This window comes from Gymnoscopelus braueri (assembly GCF_963280865.1).
Source record: "Gymnoscopelus braueri genome assembly, chromosome: 6".
In the NCBI taxonomy this organism is placed as follows: domain Eukaryota; kingdom Metazoa; phylum Chordata; class Actinopteri; order Myctophiformes; family Myctophidae; genus Gymnoscopelus; species Gymnoscopelus braueri.
Genome location: NC_137607.1, coordinates 48010454 through 48026380, shown reverse-complemented (window position 1 = coordinate 48026380; position 15927 = coordinate 48010454). Strand labels below are relative to the sequence as shown.

Here is a 15927-nt window from a genome sequence, read left to right as displayed (position 1 = left end):
TGGATGGAGCTGCAAATCTTCAGATAATGATATCTTGGGTTCTGAACACTTTTTTTCAAAAAAAAAAAAAAAAGATTTTTTTTTTAAAAACTCGGGATTTCTCGTTCTGGCACTGAGGGTATAACCCGAAAACTCGGGATAACTCGGGGTCTGGCAGTGAGAGAGTTAAGATTGAAGAGAGATTTGAAGTGGTCATACTTAATGTACATCTCACTGTACAGTATGTCCAAGTATAAATCGTGCTTGAGGCACGGCGAGTGTCATTGTTTAACAGAGACCCCGTGTGCCTTCATTATGTAGTTAAACATTATCTAATCTCTTCTGGCTTCAGAGCAGACCTCGCAGGAACTCCCAGTAGGTGCTGTCTGTCGTCGTCCAGGGGATAACGTCACATATTTAACTCTGGTTCCCTCCCTGATGCTCAGAGACAAGTATCTGCTCCAGTAGGCTTGGCTGTGAACATGACTTCATCATCAGACACTGAAGATGTGCGGATATGTTTGAGTTTGTTTCTTGTTTTCTTTTGGTGGGGAACGCATGTGTCATTTTAGATTGTCATTTAAAAATAGCAGATCTACAAGCTCATAGTGCGGCACCAAGTGCCGCGCTACGAGCTTGTAGATCTGCTATTTTTGAAAAATTGTGAAAATGTTTGCAAATCTTTGAATTATATATTGTTTCAAGCATTTGCTTCTGGGGGGGTCCCTGGAACAAAATATTTTGAGATGAGGCAGGGTCTGCGGCCAAATACATATCATTTTGGGTGGACCTTGACATGAAAATGTTTGTTTCTAGAAACATACGTTTTTCAGAAACCAGTTAGGATTTAGAAGACATTTGTATGTGTTCCCGGTTTGAATGTGTTAAGTGAGGTTGACTGCCTCAGTGCTGGATCCTACGAGAGTTGAGAGGACACTGTGTGTAGGATTGGGATTCAGAAACCGGAGGAATCAGGGGAACAGGATCCAACATTGAGGAATCGGAATCGGAATCGGTTCCATCACATTTGGAACAGGTTTATCACACTTGTCAGAGCTGGTATGTGGACTTCTGCTATACAATTACAATACCAGTGGTTCTCAAAACCTTTTAATTTCAAGGACCACCACAACTCTGAGAGTGTACAACAGGGGTCGTGCTAGGATTTTAATCTGCCGGTCCTAATGTCCGGAATGATTCAAATTTATCGGACATCTGATAAAAATACCGGTCATAATTATGTTTATGCATTAATTACAAGCAGGTGCGTAAATACCGCCTAACACTTAGGCCTACAGCATTATATTTTGGATTGAGCATTTGAACATGAACCATGATGAGCGAGTAATACTAATATACACATTTTATATAGCAGCAGGGTCATCTGGCACAAATACATGAATTACCATTTGCGCATGCTGCGTCACTGCATACGTAATGGTTTCTCAATAATCAATTGCGGACTTTGAACGCATTTTCTAATCAGCTGACAGCTGACCTGTTAGGGCAATAAATGATAGACCACTACTCACTCACAGGAGGTTATACTGTATAGTTAGGCAGTGGATGCCATCGTGCGTCTGGCTGGGACAGCCGTGGGAAAGAGAGAGAGAGAGTTGAAATGTGCCTGATTTGCGGTGAAAGAGTAAAGCGCGTTTGCAGCAAACCCGCTGATCTGTACCGTCACTTGACAAACATGCAGACTAAATTTAAACATTAATCTAAAACCCAGGTCAGAATTGTTTCAGAGACGGTCAGAAAACAAGGAACAGTCTACCACCATCACCATCTCCACCTGTTATTCCAAAGTGTATTATATTATATGTATTGTAATATTATACGTAAACATTGGCACATTTTGAGATCTGACACACTGCTAAACAAAACCTGCTCCAAACCGTCTTTGTGGTCAGAATCTCAGAAACCATTCGGTCAAGTCTGATTTACCCCCTGTTGTACATCCCCTACTCAACGTAAATTTGCACCAATTCCCAACGACATCTACAAATGCAGCTCCTGTGCTCAATGCAACAGTACTCATAAATGTCCCAAGTTTAAGCATCCTCATTCTGGCAAAAATACTCTATCAAAGGTGTAATCACCTGCACAACAAAAGCAGTTATCTACTTGCTTACATGCCCGTGTGGCAAGGCATATGTAGCAATGACGACCCGTGAACTTAAGGCATGCATAGCAGAGCACCGCAGCACCATTAGGTGTAAGAATATTACATATCCTGTTGCCGCATATTTTGTTGAATCCAATCACTCTGTCTTCTTTACATTACATTGGCATAGAAAAGGTCTCTGTCTCTAGAAGAGCGGGGGAGATAGATAAGTTACTGTTAAAACCCGAGGCTTTTTGGATTCAGTCTCTAAAAACATGATCTCCTTTTGGCTTAATGTAGACTTTGATCTTGAATCATTTTAGTAAAAATCATTTTGTTAAACAAATTTTAACCGTGTTACCCCCTTCTGATTCTTTTTACTCTGCGTCCAAAAAGAAAGTATTGACACTTTGGCTACCAGTGTGTGCGGCCACCCTCTTGTCTCTTGAAGACTACTATTTAGATTATTCTGCCGTGGGCCGGCACCACTATAAGGACTTTGGTGTGCGTAGCATTCTCGTGCACAGATGATGATGATGATGTTGCCTGGTGCAGACTTGTCTGCACACGTTCAACACCCTCAGGCACCCTAGAACCACTAAGAAATCTCCCATGCTAATACGTGTGTGTGTTTGTTCTCCTTGCTTTCTCCCCTGACAATGCATCTCTCATCGTTACAGAGTACCAAAGTCCTGACGTCACCCCCTAACCCCTGGGTCAGTTATTTTTTCCATTGAAAATCCCAAAGGCAAATCTTAGATTGCATCATATAAGAACTGTGTTCCAAAAATAAACAAATTAGCCCCGCAATTTTTAGGTAGGAAGTGATTCTGTGTCGTTTATGATATTGAGTTACATTTCATAACGTCTGTGTTTGCAGAAAATAATAATAATCCTTACTCTTTGGATATCACCTTTAGTTGATGCTTCATATCCATATGAGTAAAATCGCCGGGGTCATTTGTTTATTTTTGGAACACATTTCTTATATGACGCAATCTAAGATTTGCCTATGAGATTTCCAACACAAAAAATAACTCTGTGACCCAGAGGGATAGCGGCCTCTAGCGGCAGTGATGTCAGACTTCGGTGCTCTATACCTCTCTCTCTCTCTCTTTCTGTATCTCTCTCTCTCTCTCTCTCTCTCTCTCTCTCTCTCTCTGTGCTGTAACAGTCTTAGGAATGTGGTGTATGTCCTCCTCTCTGCCCAGACAAATACACAGTGAGCCAGCAGTAGAGGTTGAATTCCTCCCCCTCCCCTCCCCAGACCAGACTGCATGCTGGCATCCTCAACAGTCAAAAAGAGTCAAAATGGCTGCGAAGGGGAGAGACTGTAGCAGCTCGGACATTTAAACCTTTTTTTATTAATAAGGGTGCTAGTAACATGGGTGACTTGACACCTCAGAGTCAAAATGGCTCCTTCCTTCTCCCAGCTGCAGCGCATAGTCAAATCCTCTGTAAATTGAACTCACAGTTAAAGTACACTCAAACAATACTAGGTGTCTGTCAGACGTGTGGTACAGTGACTTCTGCACAGGCCTGATTGAATCCCACCAGAGTCCTTGTGTGGGTAGTGCACTGCCCACTTTATAATCAATCAATCAAGAATCAACCAGTCAATCCCGACCTCCGCTGGGATCCAGCGCAGTGGAACCTCATCTCGGAGCTAATAGCGGAGATTTAGGTTCCAAAACAGAGCTAGAGTTAGCTGTGATGTTCTCATGGGTAGGGTTGACTGGGTGAGGCTGTCATTGGCCTGTTTAGACTTAACAGGAATCATCTGCTAGCCAGCTCTCCTCAACACACACACACACACACACACACACACACACACACACACACACACACACACACACACACACACACACACACACACACACACACACACACACACACACACACGCACATGTGAGATGCGTGTTTCTGTGTGTGTCAGTGCTGCAGCCAGGCCCTAGACATATACACACACAGTATAACTATTGATACCTACACACAATACAGCCTCACAGACGAACACATGGACTCACAACGCTGCGGCTGCCACACGCACCCCTTCACGTATGGCTGTGCATAAAGTCACAGTGACAACATACACACAATAGACGCTCCTGTTCTGTATCAGCATACAACAAACATGCCTTGAATACCCTCAGTATACACACTGAGAAATGCACATAACGTACACACACACACAAATACAGACACACACACATTCTCTCTCTCTCTCTCCCCCTCTAACCCCCCTCCATGGTCCATGTTGTATAGATTGTATAAGGCACTGGTTCTCAAACTTTTTTTTATCAAGAACCCCCAAATTGATATTAGCCCGTTAGGGTCCATTTGGTTCCATTTTGCTGTACCCACCTTGAGAACCATTCATATTTGTTTGAGGGTGTCTTCTTTATTGTGATGTTATTCTAATCTGTACCTACTTCTTTGCCTTGTATCTGCAACTTTTACCGCTGTGCTGTCTCTGGTGCCTGAATTTCTCCCAGCGGAATCAATGTATCCATGTTCACGCCTGTGTTTTGCATGGCTTGTGGCTGCCTGGGGGCCTAGCTTTAGCTTTAGCCTGCAGCGCTAACACCATGTGCACATTATATGAGCACTGATTGCTGCGGTTACCCAGACAGCGCAGTGCTCTTCTCATCTATTATTTAGCATGGGCAGATGACATTCAGAGCTTTCAGAGCGTGACCTGAGATAAACTGTTTTTTTTTTACCCCTATTCGTTTACATGGTACAGCCCGCCAGCACATCACCATCTCACTCTCTCCGCCAAGGTTTGGACCAAGTGTAGGTTTACCACAGGGGATGATGGCACTGCCTCTGACTAATAACTGATGGCAGCGTTTCCTCTGTGATTTAAGACCTTAGCTGTGTTCTTTTTTTAGATACTTACTTTCATTAGAGGCTAACATAACCACAGAGTAAAATCCTTTAATCAGGCGGCAAGGATCCGTTTAAAAAAAAGAAGAATGAATTGATGATAAAGTAGGGTATGCTTCTTGGACTTCTACTGTCTGGTTCTACTGGTAAGACCCGCCCTCGCTGCCCTTCCAGCCAATGGCATTCGTTTACGGTTGCTTTTCGGCACCGGAAATTCCAGTGGAGTGTACAAATGTAACCAAATGGACCTGTAAAGGTCCATGAAAGCACAATTAAATCTTTCGTTGTGTTGCATAGACTGAATCCTACCTCCTGTTATTTCAAGCAGTGGTTGTAGTGCTATTGTACTGCACCAGATCTTTTATGTTTGGGGAATTCTACTTTTGATTCCACAATATACTATCTGTTGGTCTTATGTGTTTTGCAACGCAGGCCGCAGTGTTAAATAATAAGTAGGCTACATCCCTTTTTTATGTTAAATTATTTTAACTTGAACCCGAAAGCGTTTGTGTGAAAGACTTTCAATTCTATGGGCAGAATTGAAAGTGTTTTGGAGGTGTGCTAGAGGCCCCTCAACATGAAAATATGTTTGTTACACGAGAAAGTATGTCGAATTTGATCAATTTCTCCATATCTCTTATCCATTACTTTTTAAATTATTACATCTCATATCCCTGTAATGATTTTGTAAATGAAGGATGCTTGACTTCCCTTTGTTTGTTTTCCTTATTTAAAATCCTGTCTTAAGAAGATTGTTTCCTAAGTTTCCTAAACATGTAGTGTTTTCCCCCTTTCAGTTCTTGAAGAAACGTATACTGGTGCCGTGAGTTTATTTTTGCCTTTGTTTTCAAAGGAACACAATTTATGTTTCATTATTTGTCTATATTTCCATGTCCTATTTCCTGTCCAACTGCCAAACGCACAACAATGACTTGAGGGGAAGTCCAGCATGTGGTCAAAACAATACAGACTGCCAGGTGGAGGGTCCTCCTTAGTCCTTACTCGGATATTTTTGCTGCTTTTGCTTGACACTTGTTGTATGACTAAGTAGGACATTATAGGAGTAGATCACCCTAAACAAATCTTATTTTCTATCAATTACACACCCTGTGAAGCCTTGAATTCATGGACATGCTTTTATTTTTGTCGCATTCCTGAGCTAATAATTTGAGGACCTGGTCATCGGTCAATAGGAGTCTCCTACCAGAGACGGATCAAATTATTGGCTTAGGAATGCGACAAAAACAAAAAAAATCCATAAATCCAAGGCTTCTTGGGGTGTGTAAGTGATAGAAAATAAGTAATTTTTTTATTGAAATACTCCTATAATTTAGGGGTGGGGAAAACCATAAAAAGTTAAAATATGGAGATTGAAGGTTTCTGCTCGACAGCAACGACATGCTACATGGCTACCAGCTGGATTTGAACATCCCAGTTGGGTGGTAGTCACACTGGATCAGGAAGTGAGTTTTATTTAGTCTTGTTAAAAGTACACAGTCTGTAACACGATTGACTGAAACGCACACGGCCACAACGATGACTTGAGGGGAAGTCCAGCGCATGTGGTCAAAACAATACAGACTGCCAGGTGGCAGTCTGTATTGTTTTGGTCCTCCTTAGTGTTTCCCCCTGTATTCTTTAGCAGCTGCAGACCTGCCCCAGATATACAGGACTTATGCTGCGTTCACACGGGCAGATACAAACATACACGCTACCTTTCATTTTCAACGGAAGCCAGCGACATGAAGTCACAAAGCAACATCCGACATTTGTAGCTGCTACAACTTCCAGATACAAAGATACACAACTACAACTGTAGCTCCGATGACGCAGCGAAGACGATAATGTCGACGACTGCGTTGAGCAACACAGATACAAAGCGACAGAGTGACAAATATGCTGTGTATCTTTGTATCTGCCCGTGTGAACGCAGCATTACAGAGACTTTGCTTTGAATCTTGAGTCATAATGAAATTGAGGATTGAAGTTCAAATGTTTTGACATTTTGCAGGCTTTTAACCTGCTAAACCACATTTCAACTTGCCGTCCCCATCTGTGGGTGTATCTTAGGCGAAAATTGTCATAATATAACTTAAGAACTAAAATAGCAAAAACAGCAGATTTAGAAGCTGGTAGAGCTTGTAGATTGGCTATTCATCATTGGCTATTCATTGTACAACGAAGTATGTAGGAATTAAGTGGCCAAATTGTTTTAAAAGTTTCCCAGAGTCTCCGGTTGATTTTGGCAGATAAAGTTTATTAATTTCCCTTGAGAGAGTACCAATTTCCTGTTTTCTGACCATGGCGCCAGCCAGCAAGCTGTGGACATCAATGCCCAGTTCAGGACACTGATGGACTAACAAATAGGTGTTGTTAGGAACGTGCCATAAGCCTGAATGAATGGCCACAACCACTGTGCCATGGGCTTCAGCGTATTGGTGCTTGTTTGTGTATACATAATATGCCTGTAAATACATGCTCTATAAATAAATGTTGCACTCTATTGTGATGGCTTATAAAAACAAAATTTACCTTTTTTAGGTTACTTATCTACTAGCCTCTATAGTATTATATCGTTGCTGTCAGGCAGAAACCTTCTGTCTCCATATTTCAACTTTTTATGTTCTTTATAATTTAATACCCTACTTCATACTACAGTGTTACACAAAAGTAGCAAAAATTATTTAGCTGATCTGCCCACGTTGTAAGCTTGATGCTATTCTTAAGTCTGTAAATAATATATTGAACCAATGAAAAGTATTAATAAGAGTTTGTGACTAAATAATAACTACATTGGATGCATTGGAACAAAGGTTCTTTTTTTATACGTTTCCTGAAAAGTAACAGTTTTGGACACAGTATGAGGTTTCTGGCCCGACAGCGACTATATTCAGTTTACCTTAGATTACATTTCACTACAAGGCATCTTTAAACATAACCTTAAAAACGTACATTACATACGGTAGGCACTACAAAGCTTCTTTAAACATAACCTTATAAACTTACATTACATACGGGAGGCACTACAAAGCTTCTTTAAACATACAGTAACCTTATAAACTTACATTACATACGGGAGGCACTACAAAGCTTCTTTAAACATACAGTAACCTTATAAACTTACATTACATACGGGAGGCACTACAAAGCTTCTTTAAACATACAGTAACCTTATAAACTTTGGACACCAATTTCTCCTGAGTAAACCTGGGTACGATTCAGTATAAACTTTTCACGGCCACACTTTTGAACCTCAGTCCATACTTTGAACACCACTGGCACTAATACATATCAGCACTGTCGGGCAGAAACCTCTTATCTCCATATTTTAACTTTTTGTGTTTTTTTTAATAATGCCCTACTTGATCATACTACAGTGTCATCAAAAGTACAGATCCACAAGCTCGAAACGCTTGAGCTTGTAGATCTGCTACTTTTGCCATTTTTGAATTTGAATCGTGAAAAGTAACAGTTTTGGACATATGAGGTTTCCACCCGACAGAGACAATATGTTTGAGAATGGTGGTATATCAGATTTAAATTGAACTTAATAACCCTATTGGAGAGACAGCTGCATTGCCACACACACTCACACACACGTTGTTAGAAGCTGTAGCATCAGTTTTTTTTACACAGCAGTGAGAGGATTAGATGTCAGTGAGGAGAGGCAGAAATAAAGAATACACCACTGTACAGTATGTAATTAATGACTGTTAACATGGTGGCATGTTGGTGTAATAACTCTGTCCAAACACACACACACCTTTAGTATTTCCCAAACATTGTTTTGGGACCCATTTTATGGGTCACAACGAGTAAATATGGCATTTTTCCATTAACTACATTTTATTTATAGAAAAATAAAGGGAAAAAATGTAGAAGAATTAGAAGTAGTGAAAATAGCAGATCTACAAGCGTCACATCGAAAAGCTTGTAGATTCCCGGGGAAACATCATATTGATCTTTTGGATCTGGAGCTAAAACCTTTGGGATCCTCTGAAGTACAGTACAGAGAAATGGTCTTATGCAGGGTCACCGAATTTGTAAAGCACAAAAATGCCGTCAGCACATTAGAAGCAAGTGGCTACTTTGCCGATATAAGATGGGCCTAAAGCTAATGCCAATGAGTATAGATTGAATAATGTATGTCTAAATGCAGCAGGGATCGACAATTTCAAACCATCTTTTGGCCAATAAGCTTATTGTATATTTATGTCCCTCCTTTAGTAGATGGCATGGTATATTATAGTATATAGGAAGCCATCAACGGTTTGATTCCCAATACACCTCGGTTTCAGATATTGTTTTATTTTGGAACTGTATGGCTTCATGTCTATTGAGCATAAACTACCAAATTAGTATGCAGGTAGGAGGTTCAGTGTCTTAAACCTTTTTTTTTAAAGTTATATTTAGTCGCGCCATTGTTGCACACCACAAATAGCAGATCTACAAGCTTGAACATGTAGCTTTTTTGTTATAACTCGATCATTTCCCTCCTTGTGTCATTGAGCTCTTCCTGTTTGTCAGCGTCAGATTAAGCCCAGACAGCTACGGTAGCTTTAGACAAGCAGCCAGTGTTTATGTAGGCGGTGGGACATGGCTGGCTGTTAAAGCAAAACATCTCCTCTCCTCCTGACACTGTGAGGTTTTTTCAGAGAAGCAGCTTGTAAACAGATGGGTTGTTGGTGGAGATGTCAAACACTAACACAGCCTTGTAAACCGCGCTCTCTTGTTAAGGACTCGGCTACGATTTACCTTGCAGTGATCTGGTTCAACTGTATGAGACCTTTTCATTAACCGTGATCTTCATGAAGATCACTGAGTGATCGAAACGATGACCGCAATAAAAATACAGCGGAGCTTTTGCAGCATTACCAGTGTGCAGACTGTATTTCTTCTTGAGCTTCTACTGACCATTCCCATCACGTTGTCATGAAAATTCTCCCATTTGTTCTGGAGTTACTCTGTTAACAGACAGACATTGACCTTTATTGTGACCTTGATCTGTGACCTTTTCTACTGAAAGGTGCATTATCTCTTCGGGGGAACCTTCTGCTCATTCCCACCAAGTTCCATGGAAATATGTGATTCTATTCTCAATTTATTGAAATGTATTTTTGGGGGGATATTTTTTTATGTGCTATACTCCAGATGGAGGAGTGTAGAGAGACAGGAAACCAAGGGCAGAGAGAGGAGAGACATGCGAGACAAGACGGCAGTCTGATTGGAACTCAGGTCCATGTAGCTCCATGGGTCACTCACATGCACCCCGACTATTGTCTCTCTTTTTACAATGCACACCTCATACCAGTTTGTTTTGATTATTACCTTATTTCTTTAATTTAGTCAAATAAAAATAAATAAAAAAAGTTTTCACTTGTGTGTAGTGTTTACTACACTAGTAAAGTACATGTTCATAAGTGCTTTTATTGTAAGGTCGGTCTAGGTTTATGTAAATAAAAGTGCGTTCTGTCATGTGGTATTAACATTTGTCCAAATGCTGAGGTGTACCTGGTATGTTAGAACTCATATTTCTCCATCTCATGTTATCAGATTACAATCAACAAGTGACTCATCGCTGCCCAAATGTCCTACCATGTGACCTATTGATACGTGAACCATGTCAAATCTGGTCACCCTTCTCTCACTCTGCCCCTCCCTCTAACCCTGATTTATGGTTTGTTGACAAAGTGTCGCTCGATAATAATCATTTAACTTCAACTGCCGACACTTTCACTTCCCAGTTGAAAATACAGTATTTCTGTTCAGCAACATGTTACACACCTTTTTTTCACCGAAGCAAACAGGGCTTGACACCAGTTCTATCATACTGGAATTAGTGCTTTGAAAGTCCTTTTAATGTTCGGTTTTGACATATTTAAAGGGACATTGTGATGAAACAGCACAACAAGATGTCGGCAGTAAAGGTTTACAGCCAATAAACTGTCTGAAATTGGACACGCATAACACCTCAGCTGACTAGCTAGCCAACGATCCAGCACAAGGTCGTCATGCTAGACGATTTAGAGGTTGAGGATGAAGCTGTGTACTAGTACCACACTCTTACCATACAACTGCAATATCGTCGATGTTGCGCAGAAACCTTTATGTCCACGTTTTAACTTTTTGTGTTTTTTTGTAAATTAACGCCCTTCTACTTGATCATACTACAGCGTCACAAAAGTAGCAGATCCTTTTGAGCCTGTCGATCTGCTACTTTTGCTGTATTATTATTTTTTTTATCCTGAAAAGTAACAGTTTTGGACATGTGGGGTTTCCACCGATATGGTTAGGAATCGAACCCATGACCAGGGCTACATGTCTTGCCTTCTTTACACTTATTCATTCCTCTCTCTCTCTCTCTCTCGTACCCCCCCCCCCCCCCCCACTGGACATTTTGAATAAAGCAGAAAAAAAAAAAAAAACGAATAATAAATAATAGAATAATAATGTTTGTCTCTCCCGATAGGTCCTCAATGCCCAGAAAGCTGGTTACAAGGCGGCCATTGTTCACAATGTGGACTCCGATGACTTAATCAGCATGGGATCCAACGATCGTAAGTAACCTCTCCCCACACGCACACACGTTCTGCATGAACACACCAACATATAGGCTACCATGGCACAAAGTTGCCTGTTCCATATGTCTTCATATGGACATCACAGACAGATGATATAATTTTCTTGGTAATAATTTTCTCTAAACTGAGTTCCAAACAAAGAACAGTCCCCAGTTGCTCAATCTAGTGTTCAGGAGGAATAGGTTCCCTGCTGCAGGACCAAACTTCTCTCCTACCCATATCGCTATTTTTTTCCTCCGCTGTAGTTTAGAGTTGCTAGCTGCTGTGTTATGAGGACCCAGGGTCATATGAGGCCCTCATCCTGTAGACAGTCATGAATTATCTAAAAGGCTCTTTCTCCTTGTTTGTGCTTTTCATAAATTTACACACCCGTCCAATCCAAGGATTCTCTCTCCACTCTTTGCTCTATGTTGGGCTAGCAGTAGTCTTGTGTAGCCAGACAACTATTCCACAATCTCTGAGTACTATATAGTGTCTGGAACTACACATCCATCAAGCCAAAAAAAATATCTTTAAAAATATCTTTAAAGCATATTTTTGAATTCCCATGTCTGATAAGCAGCAAGCTATGTGCCTTGACTTCATGTCATTTACATTAGGACACATTTTACGCGTCTGCAAAGACGATCGTTTTCAGCGCTTCCGTCGCACAGACTGTATGGCGGAAGCATTTGAAAATGGTGTGAGTCAACAGTCTGGCTCGAGACACTAGGCTAGCAGCTGATCATTATGCCCACAAAGTAGGGCTGGGCAATATAGACAAAATCTAATATCACAATAGTTTTGACCAAATACTGGTCCTCAATATTGATATTGATATTATCCAAGACCAGTAACTAGTCTCATAATAATATCAATATATTTCCCCAGCCCTACCACAAAGTTGTGCATGAGTGGTAACATGAACGAGGCATAAGGCACCGCTCCCTCTGGGCCCCACAGATACTCAGAACAGATCCCTGTGGGAGTGCTGCATGTTTGTAGTTGGACATATTTGTGAGTGTCCTGTGAACCCTGTTGAATAGATCTGGACAGTGTCTGAGAACCAGTCCACCCTGTGTAAAACAAACAAATCCCAGTTGTTTTCTCATATCAGGATTGTTTTATTTTATTTTCAGCCTGAGACGATGTACTTTAATAGTGTCTCTGTGCTCCTAACTAGGCATTTATTTGTGATCACAGTATATTAATGGCTTTAATTAATCTTGCTCTTTTGTCACTTTTTAGTGGATGTTATGAAACAGATAGACATTCCATCTGTTTTTGTGAGTGAGGTGACGGCCACCTCTCTGAGAGAGGACTACGCGTATGACAAGGGGTAAGTCTACGCTCACTTTCCTTGTCCCTCAATTGTAAATTATTTTGAGTCACATATAGAATCCAGTTGATGGCAGATCTTTGGGTCCGCTGTGATTGTAGAGTCCTAGAACACCGATTACCGATGTTTTGACAGACATCTTTTCGAAAAGTGCAACATGTTTAAATCAATTTGAAAAAGCCCCATGTGTAATTTTTGGGTATTACAATGTGAATATGTATAATGTCTTTAAAATAACATTTGTTCAATATTTGAAGTATATTATGGTCTGAGTCATTGCAGTGTTATAACTGCCAAAAGCAGTTTTTGCATAGTGCTACGTCAGTGCAAAGCAAATATGCATAATTTTGAGCTGGGAAGACAGTGCAAATAAAGGTGAAAGTGAAATTATGTGTATGTTCTGCTTGACAGGGGTCATGTTGTGCTCATGCCAGACTTCAGCCTGCCTCTGGAATACTACTTGATCCCCTTCCTCATCATCGTGGGAATCTGCCTAATCCTGATTGTTGTTTTCATGGTAAGTAGTTCTTCAATTCTTCAGTTCTTTCAGTTCAGGGTAATTCAAAGTGCTTTACACAAAGGCATTAAGAGGCATTAAGCCACCAAGGAAACTTTGAAAAATTATAAAAGGACATTTAAATATAATAAAACAATTAACAGAAAGTTAAAATAAAACGATTATTAATAAGATGAAGAAAATCAAAACCTCAGTAAAAGGCAGGGGCAAACACAGAACACAGGTCTTCAGCTTTGATTGAACGGAACTGAGAGTTGTAGCAGAACCTGGAGCTTTCTGGCGGTTTGTTCCAGATGGAGCATAAAAACTGAACTAATGCCCACGTTTAGTTCTGACTCTGGGTTCATAAAGCAAACCTGTCCCAGATGATTTGACCTCTCACTCCAAGGAAGGGACCTGATGGGGACGCTTGAATTGCATTGAGGATGAGAATATCAATTAGTGAGAACTCTTTAAACTAGAAAATTGCACTCCTTATTTGAAAGGAGTGCAATGGGCGGATACATCTTGTACCGATTTGTGAGTTTTGGGCTAAATCTATAGGAGTAGTAGCAAAATGTGTGTCATTAAGAAAACGAAATGGCATAAAGTCTAGACAGGAACAAATGGGGGAGGGGAGGGCTGTATGGAGAGTTGGGTCCACATCCAAGGAATCACAGGGAAAAAAACTATTTGATTGTACGACCTACAGTTCAAGAGTTATAGGCCAAAACGTGAAGTGGCCTGTTATAGCGCCACCATGAAGCCGATTTGAAAGAGTTGGTGTGGCGGTTCATCCACCGATCGGTCCAGTGGTTGCCAAGATTACACACCCACACACACACACACACACAGATGGACGGACAGGTAAAAAGGTGGGTCCGTTCCCACCTGGCGGAGATAATAAGTTATATAAATATAGTGTATAGTGCAGCCTGTTCTGGACAGGCTTTCAAATAAATTTTATATAAATGGATAGTTTACGGTAAGTGGCACATGTAAGATATAATTAACCAGAAGAGAGTGTGTGTGTGTGTGTGTGTGTGTGTGTGTGTGTCTGTGGTCTTAATATCTCATGAATTGACTGTTTCCTTTATTCTCTGACCCTTGTGTGCACCCTGAACAAACTTAGTACTCCAAGAATAAACACATTATCTCACAGCATGGAATGAAACTGGATATCTCAAAGCATTTTCAAATGCATGAAAATTAAAAGTGTGATTTCAAGTGCAAAATCGTTCATGACATCAAGACATTCTGAAGTATTCTTTGAAGCCATGTGGCAGTATCGTTAATCTTATTAAGTGTTACAGTTGTTTTTTTATGCATTTTAATACTAAGAACTGCACACTTTTTAAACTACAAGTACAGGAACCTTTTATATAAAAAAAAGAGTTCATGGACTGTTTCTTGACTTTCTCAGATCACCAAGTTTGTCCAGGATCGCCACCGGGCCCGAAGAAGCCGCCTGCGCAAGGACCAGCTAAAGAAACTACCGATCCACAAGTATAAGAAAGGTAAGGCATGAGTCCGGTAGTCTGATAGTTGACTGACTGAGGCTTGAATCATCAGAGCACAATGTCTTTACTGTTTCCTTCAAATGTTGTATGAAATTCACATCATGAAGAATTAACATCCCTGCACCCTTGAATGTACTAATTTTAAGGGATGTGCAATTTCAAATGTCAGGTAACAACATCACATATCTCGTTGTGGAATAAACACATTATGCCAAATTTAATTGTGATACCCCACTGGATGCATTCATAAATACAACAAACCACAGCCTACAGCAGTTTAACTAATAAATGAAAAACTATACTGACATTTTCCGATATTACATTTTATATCGGCCGATATTATCGGACATCTCTACTAATTTTTGTACATTATTTTCTAATTTATATGCTTTAAACTAAAGCACCCACCAACCCCCAAAAATAAGTTTGGATACTTGCCATTAGCCCAGAGAACTATCAGCCCCGGTGAACCTGACTGTATTATGTGTCTCACTGTTGCACTTAGCAACAACTATGTGCAGTGTTTATGCTCACTGCTACACTGAAGGCATGTGTTGCAAATGTCAGAGCAATTTTTCATCCTCCAGTCGACATGGACGTCCATCCATCCACCGGCCCAGCTGGGATCTGATAAAAGGACTTTAAACCTGATCCTGATCTTGACCTTTAACCACTTAAGCCCTGTTTGTAATACCTTATCGTACATTGGTGTCACGCTGCTGCGAAAATAGCTGATCTGCAAGCTCACAACATGTCACAACAGATCAGCTATTTTAGAATTGCTTTGGGTCATTTGTTATTTTGCCAACGCCAGGGTTAATGTGGTCAACCTCCAAGGTTCCATAGATCAGTGGTTCTCAGACTTTCAGATGTATTTGGCCGCGGACCCCCCCATCTGAAAATATTTTGTGCTAGGGAGTGGGACCCCCAGAAGAGAAGAATTGTGTAAAAAAAATAAGTCACAATTTATTTGTATTTATTTTTTAAAACGTGATGTGAGCTTGTAGTATTTCTGCTATTTCTTTATAGCCAAAGTA

The 15927-nt window shown here is 40.6% G+C and overlaps 1 protein-coding gene across 2 annotated transcripts in view; it reads left to right on the top strand.

Moving 5' to 3' along the window:
• Positions 1 to 15927, top strand: part of rnf13 (ring finger protein 13) — an 86920-nt gene that overhangs the window by 53250 nt on the left and 17743 nt on the right. For both annotated transcript variants that reach the window (XM_080430233.1, XM_080430234.1), the window contains exons 5-8: positions 11445 to 11532; positions 12784 to 12874; positions 13286 to 13391; positions 14794 to 14887. In XM_080430233.1, the coding sequence (XP_080286359.1) occupies positions 11445 to 11532; positions 12784 to 12874; positions 13286 to 13391; positions 14794 to 14887 (379 nt within the window). The remainder of the gene's footprint in view (positions 1 to 11444; positions 11533 to 12783; positions 12875 to 13285; positions 13392 to 14793; positions 14888 to 15927) is intronic.